This window comes from Rhinolophus hipposideros (genome assembly GCF_964194185.1).
Source record: "Rhinolophus hipposideros genome assembly, chromosome: 1".
NCBI lineage: Eukaryota > Metazoa > Chordata > Mammalia > Chiroptera > Rhinolophidae > Rhinolophus > Rhinolophus hipposideros.
In genome coordinates this window covers 57216352-57242660 of record NC_138047.1, presented here as the reverse complement: position 1 = coordinate 57242660, position 26309 = coordinate 57216352, and the positions used below count along the sequence as shown (strand labels likewise).

The 26309-nt window shown below is 34.1% G+C and overlaps 1 protein-coding gene across 2 annotated transcripts in view; it reads right to left on the bottom strand.

Annotated features, from left to right (window-relative positions):
* Nucleotides 1-26309, bottom strand: part of BMP2K (BMP2 inducible kinase) — a 113638-nt gene that overhangs the window by 34906 nt on the left and 52423 nt on the right. For both annotated transcript variants that reach the window (XM_081054089.1, XM_081054090.1), the window contains exons 6-10: nucleotides 23980-24061; nucleotides 19750-19882; nucleotides 9844-9947; nucleotides 7921-8000; nucleotides 3158-3318 (exon numbers count right to left, since the gene is read on the bottom strand). In XM_081054089.1, coding sequence (XP_080910215.1) covers nucleotides 3158-3318; nucleotides 7921-8000; nucleotides 9844-9947; nucleotides 19750-19882; nucleotides 23980-24061 — 560 coding nt within the window. The remainder of the gene's footprint in view (nucleotides 1-3157; nucleotides 3319-7920; nucleotides 8001-9843; nucleotides 9948-19749; nucleotides 19883-23979; nucleotides 24062-26309) is intronic.

Genomic DNA, 26309 nt, shown 5'->3' with positions numbered 1-26309 from the left:
TAGGGAACAAAAGGAGGGAGAGTAAAAGGAGGAAGAGAAGGATTCTTTTTCATCAATGTTAATATCTTCATACCTCCCTGGGTCTTAAGTACAACACTCTATGACAATAGTTTTATAACTATTTCTAATTCTTCCAATTGTAAGAAAACGCTTGTTCATTTTAATTACTCCTGAAAATATTTATGAAAATATACGGAAGAAAATTACAACTATAATTGCACCTCACAGACATAACCACCATTAGCCTTTTAAGTGTTATTTCTTTCTAATTGGAAAGAGTTTTAAAAAGTTATGCTCTTCAGCTATCCATTCTTCTTTTAGGGCCCAGATGTCTAGCTGGAAAACACTCGTGGCTGGGGGTGAAGCCCAAACACAAACCAATAGTCATCATGCAATAACATCATTCAACCTGAACAGAGCTCCTTGGTTCTCAAGCCAAGGCCACAGAGCACCAGAGAACTCCGAAACAGCATCACAAGAATCCCACATGAAAACATATTTTGAAGTATGTACATCATTAAATCCTCATACTATTATTCTCCATTTTGCAAATGATGAAACTGAAGGCTCACAGAAGTTAAATGAGTTCAAAGTTAAAAACAAATGATAAATAGGAAGAAAATAGTTATTTGGCAAAGCTAATATTCAAAATATATAAAAATAAAACCTTCAGAGCAATAAAAAATAAAGACAAATCTCATAAAAAATTGCAAAAGCTAATTCACAGAAGAAAACAAATGGCCAGTAATCATATGAAAGAGTACTATTAATCAGGAATATTAAAATATAAACAAAAGTTTCACCTATCAATAGGGAAACATTTTAAAAAACCCGACACTATCAAGTGTTGAAAAAGAAAGGAATGAAAGGGCACTCACACTGTTGATGGCAATATAAATTTCTGAAGTCCTTTTGGATAGCAATTTAGCAATATCTAACAAATTTTAAGTAAGTATGTTTTTTAATATCTTCCTCAGAAAAATGTTCTAACAAGAAAATCAAAAGTCTGTTATAAGAATGCACACCACAATACTATTAATAGTAGCAAATATTGGAAACAAGCTAAATGGCTATATAAGCTATGGTATATTAATACTATGAAATATCATCCCTATTACTCTACATTGTAGAGCTATATGCACTGATTGTGAAAAGCTTTCCAAAATACATTAAGTTAAAAAAAATCAAATTGCAGAAAACTATCTATAGGATGAATTCATGTATTCATACTGTATCCAAAACCCAACATGAATTATCTGTGCTGTATGTGTACATGCAGGAACGTAAAAAGGACTGGGAGGCCGCACACTAAACTGCTGCCAGATTGCTCTGGGAAGGAAAAGAATGATTCTTCTCTGAATATTTCTGGATTGTCTAAATATTTTCAAGGAATACACTCATTTCATATGTTACTTTCTGTATAATATTTAATGGGGGGACAAATGTAAAAGATGAACATATGTAAGAAAAAGAGTATTATTTTTCCACCTTAAGCTGGAAGCATGTATGAAGGAGAAGTGCTGCCCCTGACAAGGGGAACAGGCCTGACACTCATAGCTGGGCCATGGTGTACTCCAGATGAACACAAACAATTTTGCAGAATACCAACATCAGACAAAGCCGCTCTGTGACTAAAGGATAAGGACAAGATCACTCCACAGTCATGTCCTGACACTGACAAAAATCAGGAACATTGTCCAAACCACAAAAGTGACCAAACCTCTCCCTGTTCTAAGGTGACTGACCGATGCTTCTTTACCAACTGAGGCTTTGGCTTCCCTCCTTTCAGATAAAATTTAAGATACCTAATTATAGCATATCCTAGCTTCATGACAGCTTCCAATCCAGAGCAAAGCCCTACTTCCTTAAAGTCTCCCCAAAGCTACTTAAAAAAGCCCAAATCCCTTAATAAGGTTTTTCGAACACCATCTTACTGAGACACTCCCACAGATTCCCAAGGTATGCGAGTGATAAAACCCTTTTGTTCAACTACAAGTTTGTTTCTGGCGGTCTTTGGCTGAAGGGCAGTGATACATAATAGACTAATAGCATCTCCAAACCCAAAAAGGAAGAAAAAAGAGAAACTAACATTGAATGCTTACTATGAAACAGAATTTTCCTCGATACCACATACCTTGCTTTTTACTCCTTATAATAGGAAAAGTAGCTGTTATTCCCATTTTATAAAAGAGGCTAAGAAATGGTCAAATGAGAATTGGACACAAGAGATTCCAAATTCCCTTATTTTCCCCTTTTCCACGGAATATTCCTCCATCTGGTATACCTGATCACCACAGAGGAATGCCACAATACTTCAGGTAACAAAACATTGTCTAACCTGAGCACATACTTTACTTCATAGCAATAACGGTAGTTAATAGTTAACAATTCTTAAGGAAATATTATGTGGCAGGCATCATATTAAGCCGTCATTTAATCCTTACACAACAATCCTATAAGGCAGGTATTAGCATTTTCTTAACATATATTACTAAAAAATGGAAGAAATAGGACTCAAATCCAGGTTTATCCTGATTTAAAACAATTTAATTGGAAATATTTTAACATGAAAATAAAACAGATATCATGAATTTAAGTGCCAAACAGGGTTTTCTTGAGGTGAGACTTCAGGTTATGTCCCTCAACCCTTGAGAGAACAAGTTTACTTATTCTCTAATATTAGGGATGTTTCCTTGGGGAAAAAAATTTTTTTAGGTTCCACACTATATTATAATGCTTAGGAGATATTTTAGATTAGAAAAACAATTTTTCTCAAAATGAGATGAGAACACAAATTTCTATACTGTAATGTCCACATGGCCCAAGACAGTCCCCTTTGCCAAGACTCTAGATTCAGTGCAAAGACAGAACTTTGAAAGGCTAGAGCTCTTTTCCAATACAATACAGAATTTCTATATTCTTGAACTTTATTATCAACTTTATTATCAACCACAAACCCTACTAGTTGATGACTCTACGGATAAGGAAATCATGAGCTTTGTATGCCATATTCTTATATGCCAATAACTTACCTTTGCCTACAACTTCAGGAAAACAATTAGCTGAGCTGATTAGACATCAGCAGTAAGTTTCCTGAAGCATTATGTTATCTATTTCACAATAGTAAGCTTACTAGTAATTGGCAGGACTATATTACCTTTTGGTCTGTGGTTACCAAATTCACCGGGAGCAGGGACTTTAACAGGTGTTGCTGAACTTTGAATGGTCAGCACACTGGGAGTGGCAGTAGTGGAGTTGGCCTTTGGTCTTTGTCTGGGTGCAATTGAGGTTTCTGTTGGTCCAATGTTATCTGTTATTCTGCAACACAAGAACAAATTTCATTCAATATTGGGATCATTTCTAATTTATTCTTGGTTCTATAAAGCATCTATTTCAAAAGATGCATTGTAATCATTATGAGGATGTTTGTCTTCGTGGCTCCTTCCTAAGTCTCATTCTCAAGTATTAAATACTTAACGAAGATAGGAAAATAAATAAATCTAGCCATTTTCTTTAAACCAGTATGCTATCATTCAGTCTGCCACTGAAGCTGGCAGAAAGAGTGTAATATTGCTCTTAAGGAAATGAAATAAAGGAAACAAACAGAAACCTTATCATAAGGTTTTGGACAAAACCAATAGCCAACTCTCTGAACCAGTCAGATAAATCAAAATAAGAAACAACAAATTAATAGTCTTCCTTAGCTGGGACTCTAGGCTTAACAAAAGAAAACAGAAAAGACTGCACCCTCGGACATATAAAACAAAAAAAGCCAAAACTTTTAACAAGTGGAGCTACCCGCTCACATTCAACTTCTTAAATATTTAACTTTGCTGTACTTAAAACACTGAGTGGAAATTATATAAAAATTTCCCACTAGGACTTAGTTTAGGCCACAGACCTGGAAGGTCAAATGGTAAGCATAATTTGGAAAGCAAGAGACACTAAATATAATTTGAGAATATATAGATATTTGCTCTTCTCTTTCAAGAAAACCCAGGAAAAACCTTTAACTTGCATTATTTACTAACTTTTGCTTTCTATAAATTCAGTACAAAAACTCAAATAATTTTTAATAGTCATATATTCACTTTTCAACAGGATTGCAATAAAATCTCTTTACCAAGTTGCCTGAGCATATTTTCAAGTGATTTTATACTTAAATTTTTTGTATACATGATTTATTAAGTGCACGTCTGCTGCCTCTGGAGAAAGTCCTGTGTGTACAGTAACTGCACAGACCTATAGTTTTCTTATATCTGTATGTACCACAAGAGGGAGCCCTGTTCACAACTATCTTTCTAAGAAAGTGAAATTGAATCGACAGATTTTAGAAAATTGTAGAAATACATTCTAAATATAACAGTTATGTTTTTAGATGGGATGGGGATGGTACAAGTCATATTAGAATTGAACTAAAAGGCAATAAAAGATCTCATTTTAATGATAATCAAATATTTACTGAATTCAAAATATGGATGTGGCACTAAAACCAACGTTGTACTCCCTACGTTCAAGAAATTCGGGGGAAATATTGTATACAATCTTTATTTGTCTATCCATTCTTTATTATGTGGGCAGTATAGGCCAGGTCTCTCACCCTGTCTCGTTCCTATTCTAAATAGTTCCATAGAGATTCACAACACACACGTATAAGAAATCTCTGAAAAGCATATTGAAGTTCTGCAGACTTTGATTAGTCTAGTGTTTCCTAATTCAGTTTACCAATGTATCAATATCTAATATACAATTACTGATAGCCAGCAAACACAGCACAATACTTTGTCTTCAAAGAATTTACAGTACACCTACAGAGGTACGGCATGTATTCATAAAAATATAATAAAATTTAACACAATAAAAATAATCAGTGCCAAGCAAGTACTGCCAAAGTTCATGAATGAATAATTAATTCTACCTTTACCCTAAACTGGCTAGAGAAGGTTTCAGGTAGGAACTGGAGACGAAAAATAAATATGCTTTCATTAGACAGTGAAAAGAAACTGAACATTCTGTGTGAAGAAATGGGAAGAAAATGCCTGGACAGATTAGGCAAAGTGAAGATACAAACTTGACTGAAATGAAAGGCTTAGTAATTACTCATACCACGCTGCTGCAGGACCTCGTCTGCACTGGTACAACTGAGACACACAACTGTTCTCTCTGCTTCCCTGCTTTTCTCTCCTCCTACCACCTGAGCAATCTTCCTAAAATGCAGACACTCTCTCTTCTCTTAAAATCCTTCAGTGTTTCCATGTGCCAGGACAGTGACTCTCAACCGCTTCACCTTTCAGATATGTCACATAGGTTTCACGTGTTTAACAGTCCCACGAGCAGATGCAGATTTTTAGGGGCGGAAAGGGGCTTTTAAGAAGTAAAGCAAACAATGTCACAGATTGAAGGCAAGGCAGATGGATAATATTCATAAAAGCTTTAAAACATGCCAATAATGATAATAGATATTTAAAGATTTCTCACCTCCCACCATCCCCATGGAAATATGTCTTTTAATGGAAAAAAAGACTTATTTTTTTATTAGGTTTTATATATATTTAAATTTTTTCAAGTTCTTTACTGATACTATCAATATAGTATTTATACTAGGGTTTCCAGGCAGAAATTTTCACCCATTCTCAGGAATTTTTTTTCACTTTCCTGTTCCCAAATCCCGAGATATAAACTGTTTTCTGTTCTCCACGATGAATCATTTCCACAAGGTGACGGCCGATACTACCAACCACCTGGGTTCAAGGAGCCGATTTTTCCCAATTTCCCGATCAATTTTTCTTGGGATTTGGGAATGGGAAAGCGAAAAAAATTCCTGAGAATGGGTGGGAAGTCCCACTTGGAAACCCTAATTTATACAGAGGGTGCCAAAAAAATGTGTACACATTTTAAGAAAGGAAAACTGTATTAAAATTGTAATACTCAATATATACCCGATCACAAAAGATAAATACAAGTCATGTTTGACTTCTGCAATTACAAGAGGTGCTCAAAGTGGTTACCATCAGAGTCCAGACACTTCTGATTATGATGAATGACTGCTTGAGCAATGTTGACCAAAGTGTCCACTTGTATATTTGCTTTGGCACCCCAGGTATTACTGACCAATGAATCTTATTTTTTTAAGATACATAATGTATAGATTTTAGCATACTATGAATAGTACTGAATTTCAGCTGTGTTAACTATTTCATTTGCTTATAACTATATAGCTATAACTTGTGTCATGGTGAAAACAAAGCATCGTTATTTTTATTCAGCTGACTCACGCTTTTTAAAATCTATCTGCTTTCTTAAAAGATTTATTCATTGACAAAATAATTATTAAAAAACACAACTAACAGTAAAATTCAGCTGACAATTCTACAATACTTCATAATTACCACTCAACTCTACAACAGTTGCTAACTACAGATAGGTCACAGATAGGACACACAGTTTGTCAGGCTAGATTCCTGCAAGTTAGATGTAATTTCACTCTTTCATCTCTTACTCAAAAATATTTTAAAATTCAAATGAATGAATACAATATTTTCAGAGTGGTATCATATGTTTTTAAAAACTAAGTCATTCCCAAATGGTATTTAACAATTTATAAATAATAGATTATTGATAACACGGTACAACCAGGTCCCATATAGAACTGAACACTGAATGCAAGGTTGCAAATTCACTGGCCTAAAGGCCGAAGGCCAAATTAATCAGCCTGACACATAAACAAAGTTGCTCCTGATGTACTTATCTACTTCTTCAGCTTCACTTCCCACCACTCCCATGTGTACCCTGTGCTCCAGCCTTGCAGTTTTACAAAGGCCATTCTTCTTGCCTGAAGTGCCTGCCTGCTGTAATTTCACTCCCACCATTCCAGGTGATGGACTATTATTATCCTTCAAGCAACAGCTCAGCACCCCCACCCCCAGGGAAAGGATTCTTTCTGTGCTCCTGTCTTCTCTGCTCCAGGTCTTTTCCTTCCTCCACTCTGAGTTGCCTGATATCTATCTGTCAGGTTGGAATTCTCTACTTGTCTATCTTCATTAGAATGTGAACTCCTTGGGAATAAACACTGCTTCTTTTTGTTTGCATTTCCAGTATCTATATCTTGCATATAACTGGTACATGACAAATATATTTTATGTCAAATAAAATAATTCGTATAGGTAAAACACAATACAAAATGTTGTGCCCAAGAAATCTCACTAAATGTAACATTATACCTGATGTTACATAACATATAATATGATAATCTAAAATATAGTCCTGCTTATTAACTATTAAACTCAAAAAAAGCATAAGAAAAGAAATTAATCATTAATTCAATCATTAATCAGATTCAGGTATTAACCTACATAATTAAACTCACTAATGCAGTAAATAACTATGAAAAATGATTTAAAACATATTTCTTTACCAGCCTTAAAAGTATTATAAGTTATACATAGTAATACACATTTATACATTATAAATATGTATTAGAAAACATGAAATAGTTTATGAATTTAGAATGCTCTAAATAGTTGTCTATAAGAGCTATTTTTTCCTGCCTTAAATTAGAAAAAAAATCACACTGGCTATAAACTCAAAACATAACATTTCATAAATTAGAGTTGTCATGTGATGAATAATGACAACACCCCCCCAAAATGACCCAATGTAACATCATCAGTTACATAATCACTTCTTTATTGCTGAGAGTGAGCAGTTCAAGTGTGACTGATATCAAACCCTTTCTCTAATATAAAAATGCTTATTTTGTACTTGGTATGTACTTGTACTCTACACCATATTCAAGAAGAAACACAACATTTTTTGTGGGATGTAGATAATATTTAATTAATTACATGTGCTAGGATTAAAAATGAGAACGAGCTCCCTTTTTAAAAAAGCCTTTTCAAATTTCACCATAGCTTTGCCTACCTGGCTTTTATTTGGCTTTTCCTAGAAGCTGCTTCACTAGCAGTCATCGGTTCAGGAAGAGCTGAAGGAATAGAAGAATTCTGGGCAGAAAAAAATAAAACTTGTCATTTTAGTTTTTACTGTATTGTACAAAGCTTTATTTAAATGCTATGGATATATGCTTAAAATTTAAAAGTACTGTCTGTGAGACACTCGTATATTACTTTCACCTCAGATACCTACAAATTATTCACACATATTTGCCAGATCTAATCTACAAACATATGCATGTTACACAAATGTCACTTTCATATTCATGTACTACAGAAACCCTTCAAAAATGAACAGAACATTATCATTATATCCACTTTACAAACACACAAATCTTGGCTAAAAAAGAAGAATTATATTAATATTTGTAGTCAATGACTTTTTCACACTTTAGAAAAAGCAGCAAACACCAAGCATATGGATAAAGTGTTGTTTCTACATATTGCAAATAATTTTCATAACACCGCTGAAAACAAAATCTAGAAAACAAGAACAGAAGCATTACTTACTCATTTGTATATGCTCTATGTAATGTCTGGCTTACAGCAGGTAATCAATAAATGCTGGCGGAATGAAAAGCTAAAAATCTCCAGTCAAATGTCAAATAAAGCCACTTTCATTACTAGAATGTTAGAACCGCATGACTTTCAGCTTCAACAAAGAATGTATTACACAGACATAGTAAGGTCTTCAAAACACAAACAAAAAAAGAGGTACCAGCTTCTTTCTTTTTTTTAGAGGCATGGATTGCACTACATTCAAAGGAAAATCTGTAAGATCGAGTGAGGCCAGAATGACCTTTATGAAGTTGAGAATGGCTTAAAATCAGTGATGATTCTGGACCTGTATCAAAATTAGCAGAGACATGCCATACCCAGTGAATCTGATGTGATTAAGTAGAGCGTGTAGATAGACACTGAATAGAATTCAAAGCCTTTGAATGATTCTAACTATTACCAGCTCAACACTAAACTAGACATTCGGTTTTACATTATTTGAAGTCCTCATAATTACTATCCCTGTTTTACAGAAAAAGAAACAAATATTAAGAAACTTCCCAAAATACAGTCGGCCCTCCACATCCATGAGTTCCACATCTGCGGACTGAATGAACCTCGGATCGGAAATATTCGGGGGGAAAAATGTTATGTTGTTGCTGATGTGTACAATGTAGGTAGGCCTACGATGGTTGCATCTGTACTGAGCATGTACAGACTTTTTTTTCATGTTATTATTTCCTAAACAATATAATCACTTTTTACATTATATTACGGAGTGTATGTAATCTAGAGATGATTTAAAGTATACGGGAAGATCACACAAGTTATATGACAATACCACGCCATTTATATAAGGGACTTGAGCATCTGCAGATTTTGGTATCTAGGGGGGGTTCCTGGAACCAATCCCTAGCTGATACTGAGGGATGACTGTATATAAAACTAGTCACTGATAAAGACATAATTGAGTCTAGGTCTCTCCATTTATAATGCCAATGCTCTTTACACCAAACGTAACCAAACTTTCTCAGTGTACAGAGTGCTTAGTGTCTCAGTAATTTTTCATGACACTCCTAGTTCCCGACCCCTCCCAAAATATGTAAGTCTTTTTTTTTTAAATAGGTTGGCCCAAACAATGTGTTGTTTGTGCTGTATCAGACAGATGTCATTGTGTTTCTCTCAAATATATAAAATATCATGTATTGCCCCCAAGTCTACTGTAGCTCCCCAGAGCACTTCAGTATACAATTTGGCAGCTGTAGTTTTATATCAAAAACACTAATCACAAACACACTATTAGACTACTTGTCATGAAACAAATAACTCTGAAAAGTGTGTATGTGTGTGCTTAAAATGGATTTTAAATTCACATCCCACTTTAAAAACTACTTACATTAATATTGGAGACTGGACAATCCTTTTTGGCAAATTTAAATGCAAAATAGGACACTTGAAATATATCAGGTCTACGCTCTGGATCTGGTTCAAGCATGAACCCTGCAAGAATAGATCAAAATGTTGAGTTTCACTGAACACAGAAGCTATTTAAGGGCACATTCAAAGCATTATATATATTTCCATTCTAAGATCAGTGATGATTCTAACAAATTTTGTTAATGTTTGTAGAAAATATAGAAATCATTACTTATACATGAACTTAAAGCATTATGCCAAGCTAAAGACAAACCTGTCACAGAACAACTCTGTACCAGAAGGATGTTTAACAAATATAAATATTCTTCTAAGAAAGTAACACAAAACAAAAAATTAGTTTAGGAACACTGGGGAATTATTCATGCAAGTTCCAGGGCCATACTTAATAGGGGTCCTTAATTTCATTATTATCTAATACTTCTACTTTTTAAGTGATACTGAATGACTGAGAAAAGACTAGATTATAGTCTTATAGCATTATAATCTATTTAATAAAAGTCGTACAGGGTTGACAGTCTAGTTTTCCAAAAACACGCTTTCTTCCCATCCTAATGCTAACAGTTCTGTATTTATACGTATCGTGTTCAGAAGTATGAGCTGAGTTTTACGGCTCAATGATGAACAGATATCACACCAACCTTACAGCACTACTTGATAGCCTGACATTTTTCCTAACCTCATTGACCAATACCATTTGCCTATTTCTTGGGTGACTTGTTAATTTACAATTTCAGAAAAACGCTGACATTTATACACAATTCTGTAATTGAAAATTTCATATTTTGTTAAGATATCTTCATGTTCTCATTGATTCATTGATTAACTCTAAGTTCTTATAATGTTCAAATCATTTTTAAACGTATTTGGAATGTAAGGTTTACAGCATTAGACAATATCCTGAAATTTGCTAATAAAACTACAGAGATCAGAGTATATAAATGGCTAAATTAAAATTATAAATCAAAATTAATTAAATCCTCTTTTCAAATTTAAGTAACTGTTAAACATGTATAATACATCTCCAACAGCGTGATAAACTTATTTTGGTTAAAAACACAGTGCTTGGCAAGTGATAGAATAAACTTAGCAGAAATTTATTTGGGAAATTGTAAACTCGGTTTTTAAAGTATTCTGTATGTAACGATTTTATGTACTTAAAAAGGATAACATGTACAACTTACAGAACTTTTTATTATTTTATTACCATTGTTAGATGGAAATAAATAAAAACATTTAATTCTAATATTTATTAGCTTATATGCAACCTCATTCCAGAAAAGATTTGAGTAATCTACAAGGTTTATTTTATCCTCCAAAATCATGTTTTATCTTAATACCAATAGGTATTAAATGTTTTAAAAGTAACATTTGTCCATGATATGGGGATAAATTTAAATAGATTTTTAACAATAAATGCTTACTCAAATAATTTTTTTAAACCAAACAAATCAAGAAACTTAATCAAATTCACAAACTTTTCTATTTTTCTATTCTAACAATTCAGTTTATTTGTCTTTTAAAACCTAATTTCAGCAATAGCTAATTATAAATATTCATTCCTATAAAGGACTTGAAGTAGCATACAAACTATAAGATTTTTTAAATATATGAGAACATTAGGAATAATGGGAAAAAATTTTTTGGCTGATAGGCCAAAAAAAAACAACCGCAAGATGATGATGTCAGTAAAGAAATTGCGTATGATTTGGTCTTATATATGTAGCCTGCAAATTTAGCTCTCTGCTTTCTAGCTGTTGACACAAATAGGGCAACATGATCCATTACATGAATCACTGTGTCTAATACAAAAATAAACCAGGTGCTATGAAAAAGCACCACTCCTGATACAAAAAATAAAGAGTAAATTCTCCTTTGAGTCTTTCTAAAGATGGCTCACACTGTGTGAACACTACCCTTAAAGAATTGCAATGAAAAAAAGTATTACAATGAGTAACATAAGGTAATGTCTTATGCACTCCTTCCATGTGGACCAGTGACATAACACCTAAATGCAGCTCAGTAGAAGGTATTCTATAGGGACAGAGAACTGTACAGTATGAGAATACACTTCTCTGGCCTGCCTTAATCTATGGAAAGCTTTTTAAGCATCTAGAGAGGAACAGAATGACCCTTTAGGCAATCCTACATCTATTTCTCTTTTTTCATAGTAGATGAGAAGCACTGAGGGGAAATAAATACATTTGAGATTTTATGTTCTCCATCCAATATCTGTATAGGTAATTCCACCTCTCAAGTTAAGATAGCATGACATCCTCTAATGATTAGGTAGCCAGGCTGTGGGTAGAAATGATATCACTTTATAAGCAAACAAAAGGAACTCTTAACTCCCCTAGCTCATGTTTCCATGTGGGAATACATCTGTAAGAGCCAGTTTAGTTTGTCTAACTGTATGGATCCCATTTATGTGACATAAAATCAGTTTAAAGGGTCATGATTAGCACTGGTTTTAATAAAGTAAAACAGAATATGTTGGAGTGCATTAATGTGGTAAGCATAAGCAATGTTATGAAAGTACTGTGTATCACAGTCAAACAGTTTGAAAACCACTGTGCTGTGATCTCTCTCTATTACTATAACTCATAACTCATTCCCCTCCAAGGGAAAGACACCTATTTGTTCAATTGTTAGACTAGGGGGGAAAAAGAAGAAGAAGAAAGAAATAGGCCCCTACACATGCCCACGCCCATCTCTACTATTTCTTTCAGGACAGTTTATTCTTAGGACATGTATGTTCTCTGTGAAACCATGTTTTGCATGTGGCTTACTTCTCTGGAAGAAGTCTAAGATATTCCAGTACTGCCTATGACAGGAAGGATGTGAATAAATTTGGGGACTGAATACAGAATAACAGGTCAATTTGGCATGAGATGTAAATTTCATTTTGCAATCTACTTTATCAGTTAACAGTTTTATCTGATGAGCTCCTGTAACCCATCTCTGATTTGGCTCTAAATTCAAAGTATGAAGAGGCTGAAACCCACGGGTAGAAAGAATATGACAACATTTTTAACTCTGAATATTTTTATACTGGATATTATCAGCCATTAAAAAAAGAAAAAGGAAATAAACTCAGTAAGGCATCTTTAAGCATTTAAGTTAAACAATATGATTTCTCAAACTGTCCAAAAGAATGGGTGGCAAAACACGCTCCTAAACCACTGAATGATAGAATCTGAAGGGTAAAGGTATCAGCTCTAATCCAGCTAAAGACTGAGGCACATCTACCAAGAATGATAACTTTAGTTTTTAAGTAGTTGATCCAAAGCCATTTTCACAATAATTAAACCTCAATTCTAGTATTTTATTAACTCCTACTTCATGGCAATAAAACTGTATCATCTACAAAAATATGCTCTTGAGGGGAAGGAGTGAATTAAGCAATATATCTATCTGTCCAGTTCATCAAGGACATTAAGTTAAAAAAATAAAAATAAAAGCAGAGAAACTAGAATATACCCCTGTTTACGCAGCTTAAAATGATCATGTGAACCATCGTGGGACCAGTCTCACCATCCCTGATTCTACTGCGAATATAAAATCGCTTTTAAAAAAGTTATCCACATAGAAATGAAAGGATATTTCTCTGCTACTCTTAATTCGGTGAGTCTTTCTAGTGACACCAACACCACTAATACAACCTGAGAACACAAAGTAGTCTCAGCATTCAAGTTGGTGTATGATTAAACCACAATAGTTCCAACTGATGTATAGGACATATCTGATTAAAAAACACTTACGTGAGGCAGCTGAATTATGTTTGTACTCATTTTACATAGGAAAGTACAACATCCATGCACATTCCAACAAAAAAGGCATTTGAAAGAGCTGCTACTGCTGCTATAGCGGTGGCCAAATTAAATCATGATTTAATAAAGGACTCAAACCAAAAATTAAATAAAGGAGTTCCCATTCAGTCACGTAAAACGAAGGATCTACGCCCAGACCTAAGAAGTAAAAGTTAAACCAGCATCTTTAATCTAACAGCTCAGTAAATTTAATAGGAAAATACTTTGGGGTACAAGTCTCAAAAGAATGTTCCTGCATAAAATTTAATAATTTTCCTTCCAAAAAAGACACTTTTTCTCTGCCACAGACTTCTACTTGTAAGTAAATTGGAAGAAAAGAGTAACCTAAAGAGTTACTTGAAAAGAGTTACTACCCACTCTAATTTTGCAACCACAAATACATCAAGCATTAACTTGTTATTTTTAATCTGTTAACCTAGAGAGATTATTATAGAAATTTACATGTTAGGTATATATGTCCTACATACCTTATTCTGTGGACTACTGAAATGAAACCTAATTTAACAGATATAATAAATGTCCATCAATGGATGAATGGATAAAGAAAATGTGATACACACACACACACCCCTCAGGGAGAGAATAATATTATTCAGCCATAAAAAGGAAGGAAATCTTGCCATCTGAGCAACATGGATGGACCTGAGGGCATTATGTTAAATGAAAGAAGTCAGACAGAGGAAAAACAAATACACTTATACATGGGATCTTTCAAAAAAAAAAAAAAAACACCTCATAGATACAGAGAAAGACAGGTGGTTGCCAGAGGTGGGGGCTAAGGGTGGGTGATATGGGTGAAGGTACAAACTTCCAGTTATAAAATAAATTAAGTCCTGGGGATATAACGTATAGTATGGTGACTCCAGTTAACAATACCGTATTGTATATTTGAACGTTGCTAAGTGAGTAGATCTCAAATGGTCTCCTAATAAGGAAAAAAATGTGTAACTACAGGAGATGAAGAACGTTAGACTTACTGTGGCGATCATTTAACAATATATGCATAATACATCAAATCATTTGTTGTGTACCTGGAACTAATATAATGTCAATTATATTTCAATTTGAAAAATAAATAAATTTAAACCTGATAGATAGCTGCTAAAAGAGTAAGAGCTAAGATACAGAACCATAAAGCAACAATAAGTGAGCAGACGCAAAAACTAGAAAAAACAAAGCTTTCCCTGCTGTTCATTATGATTCACTACATCACTGCCCAAAGTAAGGGGTGAGAAAAATAGTTACATTTAACAATATATTCTGCAATACTGGATAACTTAGGGTAAGCCTTTGGTAGATGCATCATTAACCTGCAAAACCAAGTTCTGCTTCAAAGCATCCAAAGAAGTATCTGCAGGGAAGGCACATCCTAATGAGTTATCTGACAGCAGATGCCCTGGTCTTTACCCAGAAAATCAGAAATCAGGTTAGCTCAGGAAGAATTCTAGTAGATATCAGTACCTGTGGGAGTGGTAGTTATCACAGCAGTGATGATGATATTATTAAAGTCCATCTCTTACTGAGTACTTCCACATGCTAAGAAGTACTTTTTATAATTCAATGTGCACAATAACCTTAAGAGGTAGCTACTTTTAATATGCTCATTTTAGAAATGAGATGGAAATAAATGGAGGTGCCCAATATTTCATACCAAGTAAGTGACAGAGAAGATGGAAGGCCAGGCACTTTGGCTCCAGAGGTCTTGTTCTTCATTTCCACCAGGTACTTCCTTAACAACCTTAACAGAAGCTAAAACAAAGGTGAGGCAACCAGCCTTCTGTTCACTCATCATAACTATTTGGTAATCCTGTTAGTTTTGCGTCTCATTCTCCTCTAAATGTTCTCTATGTCCTTTTCAACTCTTAGGTCCATAAATGGAAAGTGCTTCTCTTCTCACCCCCCAATCCATCTCTATTACTCGTCTATTGGAAAAGTCTACAGGAGCTAAGGAGAAAAATTCTAAATAATTGACTCAGCTATTTTTAAGAAGAAAAGTCTGCAGAGAAGTATAATGAAAATAGTTAAAGAGGTTTATGGACAGTAGGTAACAATAATTACTCTTGACCAAATAGTGATGAACATAATATTTAATACTTATGTAACTACAAACGATACAGTTTAACAAAGATTAGGCATGGCTATTTCATTTTCAAATATCCTAATCATATAAAAGAAATGCAACTAAAATTAGTAAAACTGTGAAAACTAAAAAGATATACGTCTTTTTTTTTTTTTTTAAAGATTTTATTGGGGAAGGGGAACAGGACTTTATTGGGGAACAATGTGTACTTCCAGGCCTTTTTTCCAAGTCAAATTGTTGTCCTTTCAATCTTAGTTGTGGAGGGTGCAGTTTAGCTTCAAGTTGTTGTCCTTTCAGTCTTAGTTGTGGAGGGCGCAGCTCAGCTCCAGGTCCAGTTACCATTTTCCAGTTGCAGGGTCACAGCCCACCATCCCTTGCGGGAGTCGAACTGGCAACCTTGTGGTTGAGAGGATGCATTCCAACCAACTGAGCCATTCGGGAGCTCAGTGGCAGGCCAGCTCAAGGTGCCATATTCAATCTTAGTTGCAGGTGGCGGAGCCCACGATCCCTTGTGGGACTCGAGGAGTTGAACTGGCAACCTTGTGGTTGAGAGCCCACTGGCCCATATGGGAATCGAACCGGCAGCCTTTGGAATTAGGGGCATGGAGCTCTAACCGCCTGAGCCACCAGGCTGGCCCTATACGTCTTTTTAATACTTTATCTTATGTGTGATCAACTATACTGCATAGAAAGACAAATGGCAATACAAAGTTTCACTTTCAAAAACTATGAGCATAGCTAGGCAATTCCTGGTCTTCTGAATATAGGATTATTTCAAAGAAATGTAAAACACTAATTATATATTATAAAAGCAGACAGAGAAACCTACATAATATGGTAAAAAACATGCAAGGTCACATGTGAAAAATATAAGTAACAGAACTGCAAACAATCCAAATATTTTCTAAAAAAAAATTACACATTATAGATAATTATGATGTGGTTTAAAAACATCTCTCAGGACGGCCCGGTGGCTCAGGCAGTTAGAGCTCCACGTTCCTAACTCCGAAGGCTGCCAGTTCGATTCCCACATGGGCCAGTGGGCTCTCAACCACAAGGTTGCCAGTCCAATTCCTGGAGTCCCACAAGGGATGGTGGGCTCCGCCCGCTGCAACTATGATTGAACACGGCACCTTGAGCTGAGCTGTGGCTGAGCTCCCGGATGGCTCAGTTGGTTGGAGTGTGTCCTCCCAACCATAAGGTTGCCAGTTCGACTCCCGCAAGGGATGGTGGGCTGTGCCCCCTGCAACTAGCAAGGGCAACTGGACCTGGAGCTGAGCTGTGCCCTCCACAAATAAGACTGAAAGGACAACAACTTGACTTGGAAAAAAGTCCTGGAAGTACACATTGTTCCCCAATAAAGTCCTGTTCCCCTTCCCCAATAAAATCTTTAAAAAAAAAAACATCTCTTTTTTAAGCTTTTACTACTGAAGACAATATTTAAAAAGTAAAGTCCATAAAAACCCTTTGACAGGAGATAAAATATCAACATTTACTTCAATACTTTTATTTTACTATTTTTTTAAATTTCTGCCTAGATCTCTGAAGTAAGTTGGAAAACATTGATAAATGATCAAATTTATACTAACATCAAAAAAACTAAAATCTGTACATTTATTGACAAATAAAGGGAGCATAAGTGGCACAATAAAGCATCAATTAGATCCTAAAATTAGCAGGTGTTCAGCTTCTCAGCCTTGCCATTACACACACATAAACACACATATACATACACAGAGAAGGGAAAAAAAACATAAGAAAATAAGATCTTACTACTTTAAGCAAACTAAATCATGAATCAGGGTATATATTGTCCAGTCTCTCATATAGTATTGTCCAATGAAAATCTTCAGAGTTTCTAAGACATTGCAAGATCCCCAACAAAATCCTCAGTTCAACTGTGATTAAAACTTTATCACTTAGCTATGAAACAGTGTCACAGTTACAAGGACTTAAAACAAGGGCTTCAATAAAAGGTTAAACTTCAATTAGCCAGAACATGCAACATCCAAAGTAAATTCCTCTATCCATTCTTTGAGCATTCCAATTAATCAGAGTTCTTTTACGCTTTTGATGTCCTAATTTTTGGACAATGAAGGAGGAAAGCAACTGGATAAGATTGAGTGCGTTAGGGGTCTAATACTTATTCAAATGTATTCTAAGGATATGTTTGCTCTTTGTAAAAATTCACATTCTGCAAAATGGCAGGCTAAAAATAACAAGGCTAATGGGAAAACTAGATTGGGACAGACCATTGAAAAACTATACGAATTTGTCACCAGAGCATTGACAAAAACATTAATTGGTACCTGCTCAGGCAGGTAGCTTAACTTGGCTGCAGGTTGCCACAAGGATATAAAAACACATCAAAACAAAGCTGGGAGGTGCTCAATCAACAAGATAAAAGCAGAACTCTGGGTCAGAGAAGCTGCTATTCAGGGGCCACCATTAGTAGAGAGTCACACAAAACTGAGAGGCAAATCTCTGTGGGAAGAAAACCTCAGGTACAAGCACTCATACTTATTGTTCTCCAGTAAGAGCTGAAAGTATTCATACTGGAAGTCCAGGAGCCAAGCTCAGGCTATTTCCTTCACCCTGTAAGTTAGAACACCACCTCCTCCATCCCGTTACTCTGGTTCCCCTTGCCTAGGAAAAATATCCCACGTGAAGCAACATAATTTTTGTGTTCAACTGACATAATTCTCCAGTTTCTAACAGTGTGAACAAATCCATGTTATAGAAATAAAAAGATTGTTCTTTAAAAGATAATTTTGCAAAGTGAGGCTAGGTATCCTTTTATGCTTTTCTTTTTTACCTTCTTTCTTTTGGAATGTCTCCCTTTTCTTTTTGATTTACATGAGCCTCATAAATTACAAGAGTTAGCCATTTGTCAAATGTGCAACTAATTTTTTTTTTCCGAATTGATCATTTTAATTTTATGCTGGGGTTCATGAGGGAGGAGTTTTAATGGCTCAAATTTATATGTTAATGGATTGATTTTTTTTTCCTAATTCCTGAGATTTAATGCCTAGCGTATAGCTTACCCATTCCAGTGTTATAAATAAGTTCACACCTATTTTCAAGTATGTTTGTTTTATTCTTACATTGAAGTCTGATTTATCAAAAATTTTAGCATAAAGTTTAAGGTAGAGATCCAGCCTGATTTTTATTGTCTACAAATTGTTAACAAATTTTTGTATTCCCATCTATTTTTCTCCACTGAGTTGAACATTTAAAATGCAGAAAATGGAGAACACTAGAAACACTTTAATTAAAACAGTGCTAAGAGGTGCTGTTTAAAAACTGCATCTTCTTAATATATTTTAGTATCTGATGGTCCTCGCCCTCCCCCAAATCATCTTATCTAGAAATTTTACCATATACGTATATAAAAACATTAAATTACAGTATCCAAAAGAAGAAAAAAATCTTAGAGAAGGCTGGATAGAAAAGTCAAGTATTCTTTTGGAATCAACGGTCCATAGGCCTACCCATTCTGATACTATACTTAATAGGTTGCTTTCCAATAACCATTTTATAATCAATAAAAAATAGATATTAAAAAGGGTGGCCAAATAAGCTACAAGCTAAAATTAGCATAACTTTGATCCAAAGAAGCAACAGATCTGGATATTTGGATTTCAAAAGATCAAAGCTGAAAAATGTTATGCTGTAAGTTTTTCCAGAAATTCCAGTTTCCTTAATTACATAATCTCTGTGTTCTACAAAAGCTTATCTAGGAGTTTAAAAATATCCATTTACTAATCAGGAATTAGGCTGCTTTCATTCCCATAAGAGTGTACAAACACCTTTTTTTAATGTTTTTATTTACTATAGCTTCATAGACTTATAATAAATGAAATTAAAAGACTAGATTTAGGTGAAAGGATACACTCGTAAATAGTGCACTCTAAGTATAGTATCCTACAACTTTCTCATAAATTTTCCAAGTACTTACTTATTAAGCAATGTATGTTGTGGGAGTAACGAGAGTTGTCTGGGATGGTGAAGCTGCCATCACAGATAGCAACCTGACTCTCACCAAAAGGAAGAGTGAAGAAACAAAGCTTATATAGTAAACAGCCCAGTGCCTGTAAAACAAAGAAGCATGAATATCATCAGAGTTCAAGTAATCAACTTAACCACAAGATATAAAAATAGCAGTAAACCATAACCTAAATACATTATTAAAAAATTTTTGAAAGCCTAATGTTTCTATACTGAATCAATCTTTTTAAAAATTACTGCTGCAACAAATTAATGTGCTTAATTTTTGAGAAGACATTTAACGGTATCACTTCCATGTTTTTCTATCACACTTGTGGCAACCTGGCTGAATTAACGCCTCCGTGTTTCCATGAAAATAAGATGCAGCTGGACCGTCAGCTCTAATGCGCCTTTTGGAGCAAAAATTAATATAAGACCCAGTCTTATTTTAATATAATATAAGACTGGGCATAATATAATACAATATAATGTAATCAGACGGGTCTTATATTAAGTTTTGCTCCAAAAGACGAATTAGAGCTGATGGTCCAGCTACATCTTATTTTCAGGGAAACACGGTGTCATATAACTCTAGATCATGAATAACTACAATTAGAAGTGGTTGGTCCCTTTGGGGGGAAAAATTATACTTTTATTTCTTCCACAAGAAAAACATATATTTAGTATATAACTAGCATATAACCAATAAAGTAAGCAAGCACAAGGCTCCTTCTAGCAGCAATTTTTAAAAATTCACTATAAAACATGGTTTAAAATCCTGGGATTCCAAATATGAATTAGCCAGCACAGTTAAATTCATCAGACAACCATTAATACATTTGTATTGGTTATTCACTAAGCATGCACCATTATTTCATATAATAAAAATTAATTCTCTATTCCTGTATAGAATCCTATGACTTTGTTCTCTAGTATACTAATGTTTGTTGCCTGGGTAATTATATTAAAATTCAAAAAGGAAAGGCTCTGTCTGCTTCACTTACGTAGCTTAATAGACATCACAGCAGCAATAAATCTACTTGCAGACTGACAATGAAGACAGAAAACCCTAAAACACAATTTGCTAGCTAAACTGCTAATAGCTCAAACCTGAAAAGCAGTCATAAAATGTGATTTTTAGCTCAAGAAATCATTATGTTGTCACAAGAAGTGTCACCTACAAGCCTTAATAGTATCACGGGCATTTCTATTTCTAAACAGATTGTATAAAATTATCCAACAGTACACAATTATATCAGCAATACTGAAATGTGGCCTTACCATCTAAAAATTAGCAATTGGCTTTCCTTTATTGCATTTTCTCCACATATCAACTTAACAAATGCAACTAACAAATATACTAAGTTTTATAAATACTATAAAGATCACAAAATACAGAAACAGTTGTGTGAGTTCAATAATTTGCTATTTTCAATATTATAACAGTCTTCCAATGAAAAAAATTTAAAGGCTGTAGGAATTTCAATATATTCTTTCCAAGATATTACTGGGTTATTTATTATATGACTAACAAAATTGTAAAGACTCTGAATAGAAATAACTAGTTCAATGTGGCTTAAAAAAATTTATGATGCTTACCAGAGAGTAAGAGGGGAGTGGAGTGGTAGATGAGGGTAAAAAGGTTCAAATATATGATGATGGAAGGAGAACTGACTCTGGGTGGTGAACACAGAATGGGATTTATAGATGATGTATTACAGAATTGTACACCTGAAACCTATGTAACTTTACTAACCATTGTCACCCCAATAAATTTTAATTAAAATAATGTAAAAAAAAAAAAACACAAAAACTGATGCTTTGCTCTGTAAAGAAAATATTTTTAGCATGCAGGCAGTAAACTGAACATAAGGCTCCCTTAACAACACTAAAAAAAATACTATTAATGGTGTAATCTCTACATTAAATTACACCTTTTTCCTACCCAGATGACAGTCTAGGCAAAAGAGATCTACATTTTAGCCCATTTTATCTTGTCAATTAAACCTTTAGCAATGTGTCTTGTGTTAGAGTAAACGTCGTGGGAGTTCCCATATAACAATTTTAGACAGCAATGTCAATGTACTCAAAAAAACATAAATCTAAGATACTCTTCTTCACATGTATGAAAATAATGAAGTGTCCTAATTTTTTCATCCCAAAGGTATTTTCCTCTTTATCCATTTGATACAATGAGAATTGTTCAAAAAACAGGAGAAAACAAATGACCTGATTTTGAAGGCAATCATCTTCCCTTTTCCTCATTAACATGAAGCATCCCTCACTGAATTTTCTAATGCTTAATAAAATCAGCATCCTAGATCTCAGGATAAAAATAACCTACAATGGAAACTCCCAGGCAAAAAAAAAAAAAATCCCCAAATACAAAGCTAAATGAATACTTTCACCTCAGTATTATGATAACCCCAGTATCATAACTCTCTGAATCAGTACTGTCCTGAAATTAGATCAGAAATATGATTCCTCACCAATATGAATTAATGTATTTTACTACATATTCTGGAATTCATACCTGAAACGTTACAGCATACTTCTGTTTCACCTAAGCTAAGCATAAAAATGATATCATGGAAATTAAAGTTGTATCTCTGTCATGCATGTAAACACAGATTCTGATTTCTGATTATTTTTCTTGCTTCTTTCTATCTTAGAGTATCTATGTATAATCCCACAACTATACCCAGTTATCCTTTACAGAAACACTACTCCATATAGTAATCCACAAATGGTATAAATTTTAAAGTTATCACTGACAACTTACTATACTGCTTGGCACACATACTGATGTGTGATAAGTCTGATGAAAAATGAATGATAAAAAAAAAATGTTTCCCCTCTCCTTTTTATTAAAAGATATTGGGTAACAATCGTGTGCTTAGAATATATATATATATAGTTTTTAGTCAACCCTTGATGATTTCAAAACAGTAATTGGGCTGTGACATCTGTTGTTTCCTCTGCTGTTGAAATACTTTTAGGTGATACGGATTTCAACAGCAGTTACAAAATTAGGCCAGAAAAGACTTCCACAATCACCCCTCCTAATACCTTGATTTTATCAATTGAGATCCAATTGAATTTGCTTTCTACATTAAACTCTAAGCCACTTAATGAGTAAAATGTTAATGCTGAGAAAAGCAAACTGAATTTGAGTTACACAAGATGGTGGTCTATAAGCAATATCAAATTAAATCAAGCTTATTCATGATTTGATTCAATTATGTGTATGATTAAAAAATTCAACCACTATGAGATTTAAGAATCACTGTTTTGTGGAAAAGTGTATATTATACAGACAGATGAAAAGATATCAAAGATATTATTTTTTATTACCTTACAAGAGTATTTGGGTATCCCAACCCCTACAGGAAGAAGCCAAGAAAAGAGAACCAGGATTTGGGTTTCACACATTAAGCTCGACTACTTTCTGAACATTATGTTTAAAAAACAAAATAAACATGGCTTTTCTTGTAAACTCTAGAAGTATTCCCAAAGGATTTTTTTTCCTCCATCCCTAATATGGTTGCTAGTGGTAGATACAGCTAAATACTGGTTGGATTTAAATAAATTCACATTTAAAATTGACTTTCCTAATAGTTTATTAAACATAGCCAAAACATTTTATTAATACTTATGAAATAAGTTCTTAGAAGTATTGACATTCCAACATAAAGTTCAACTATAGAGAAACACGATCTATCTCAAAAATTCAACCCAGATATATATGCTAAATGATAAAGAACTTGAATATATACAAGTTAGTCAATGGCATGTTTATAATTAGAAAAAAAGTTTTACTTATGTAAATTTCCATTAAAAAGATCCTAAAATACCCCCAGAAAATCATCTTCTCCATAGTAATCAATGAAAATTCCACTTTATTTAAAAAAAAAAAAATGTTAATTCTCATATATAATCTAAACTCTAAAAAATACTGTGGTAAAAAGTTACATCATATAGAAGTCCTTTATTTATTTATTTTTATACCTAAACTTTCTATCTCAGGATTAAAAAGATACTAATGTTCTAACATTTTTCATCTCCTGAATAAGCAGCTCTACTCTACACTATTCTTCTACTTATTAGGAAATGCCTTTTGGGAGGCTGAGGTAATATAATCAACTGAAATCAATTTTTTAAAAATTTGGTTAGAGAAAATGTCAACCTTCCTTGGTCTTACCCAGATATCAGCCTTGGTGGTGATGGGTTTCCCTCCATAAAGGTTGATCATTTCAGGAGCTCTGTATGACAGAGTTGTATACCTGGCAGTAAATAAGTGAAATGGAGTGGAGATATAAAAAAAAAAAATGACAGATACTTCATTGTTTCTACATAAAATACTGTAAAAATAACTTTTCCGTTCAATATCATTTAAAAAATACTATTTTTTAAAAGCTCATTAAAAGTACACCAAGGATTAAACAAAGCATATATACACATTTTTATTCAACAAGTGCAATAGCCTCTCTGATGACAAAAAAACTTAATTTTCTGTAATAGAAAAATCTTAAAGACAATGTATTAGAAATACAGTTTTCCTTTAATTTCTCATTTGAAATAGTATACTTTGACTATAAAAATATCCTTGTCAAAATATTTTAGTCTATTTAAAACTTCCATTCTCTCAAAAAATTAACTTATATGTTTATTGAGCAGTTTGTTTTAATGGACTGTAACATATTTCCTTCGTACATGGTAGTAAATCTCCTTTAGGTTTATTTTTGTAATTGTTGTTTTAAAAATAATCGTAACTACATAATTCTAACTACACTAATTAAATACTCTTCTAATACTGACTATCTTCATAAGCTATTTTGAATTACAAAGTACTGTGAAAATAGTGCTCAATTTCATGGCAGAAATGATCAGAATATGAAAGGACTTCCTATATTACAGCATAATTTAAAATTCATTTTGAGTGTTTATACATTTTATATTACAGGAAGTATCTACCCTCCTACTTTTCCTAATTACCCTGATTGATGGGACATACTGAATGATACTACTACAGAGGAGCAACCTAAGAAACCAGTACCTAAACTGCATGAGGGCAAGACTTTTGTTCACTGCTATCCTAAGCTCCAAAAACAGTGTCCACTACATTGTAGGCCCTAAATAAATACCTGTTTACTGAATAAACCGTTAGTTCATTAACTCCTCAACTGAGCCACACAGCACTAGAACCCCTCATAATTTGCATTTATCACTGATACAAAATTCTACTGAACCGTAACTACACTTCAGATCTCAACAGCAAGAAATAAAACTTCCAGTAAGTCTGAGATGCTTGAGCAGAATCCTACAGCAGCCATTATATACCACAATCCAGTGCTTTAAAAATTATATTCCCAAGAATCCAATTCAATAGTTTATTGTTCTTGAGTTCTTCAGGACATTTACATGTCTACTAAGAAGTATGTTTTTGTGTATCATACATCTAAGTGTATCATCACAGGCAAAGTTTTCTGAGTAGAAATACAGAGTCTAGAAATCCATAGTGTTATATAAATGGGCCAGACTAATATCAGCTCTACTTGAGCTGTTTCAAATATATATTGCAATTCAAATATTAGCTCCTAGATAGTCTTAAACAATTGAAAATTTATTAAAAAGTGAGGAGGGCAACTTAGGAAAGGTAACTGCTTAAAATTCCTATTCTGACAGACCTTTTTCTAGTCTGTTATTTTATTAAGGTTTACAAACCTTAATCTTACAAATCTAAGATTTACAAACAGTTCTATATTCTAAAACTAGAAAGCAAAACAGGAAGACGTCTTTACGGGTACTCTAGCAACCATAAAAAGTACAAGAATAAGAAAACATAAAACAGTATGACTTATTTTTCTACCAGAGAGCTTTCCAATACATTATTACAAAGTAACATGTTTACCCCATAGTTTTCAATGACTTACAGAAGTCAATCTCATTAATAGTAAAAAAGGGGCCAGCCCAGTGGCTCAGGCAGTTAGAGCTCCAAGCTCCTAACTCCAAAGGCTGCAGGTTCGATTCCCACATGGGACAGGGGGCTCTCAACCATAAGGTTGCCGGTTCAACTCCTCGAGTCCAGCAAGGGATGGTGGGCTCCGCCCCCTGCAACTAAGATTGAACACGGCACCTTGTGCTGAGCTGCCACTGAGCTCCCAGATGGCTCAGTTGGTTGGAGCGCGTCCTCTCAACCACAAGGTTGCCGGTTTGACTCCCGCAAGGGGTCTGCGCCCCCTCCTACTAGCAACGGCAGCTGGACCTGGAGGTTAGCTGCACAACTAAGACTGAAAGGACAACAACTTGACTTGGAAAAAAGTCCTGGAAGGACACACTGTTCCCCAATAAAGTCCTGTTCTCCTTCCCCAATTTAAAAAAATAAAAAATCTTAAAAAAAAAAAAGGAACAAAACAAAAATAGTAAATAAGAACTAAAAGCTTAAATATTCTCAACTAATTTATTTTTATCCTAACAATAAATCCTCAGTATTAGTAAAACCAAAGATGTTTAACTGAACTCAACAATCCC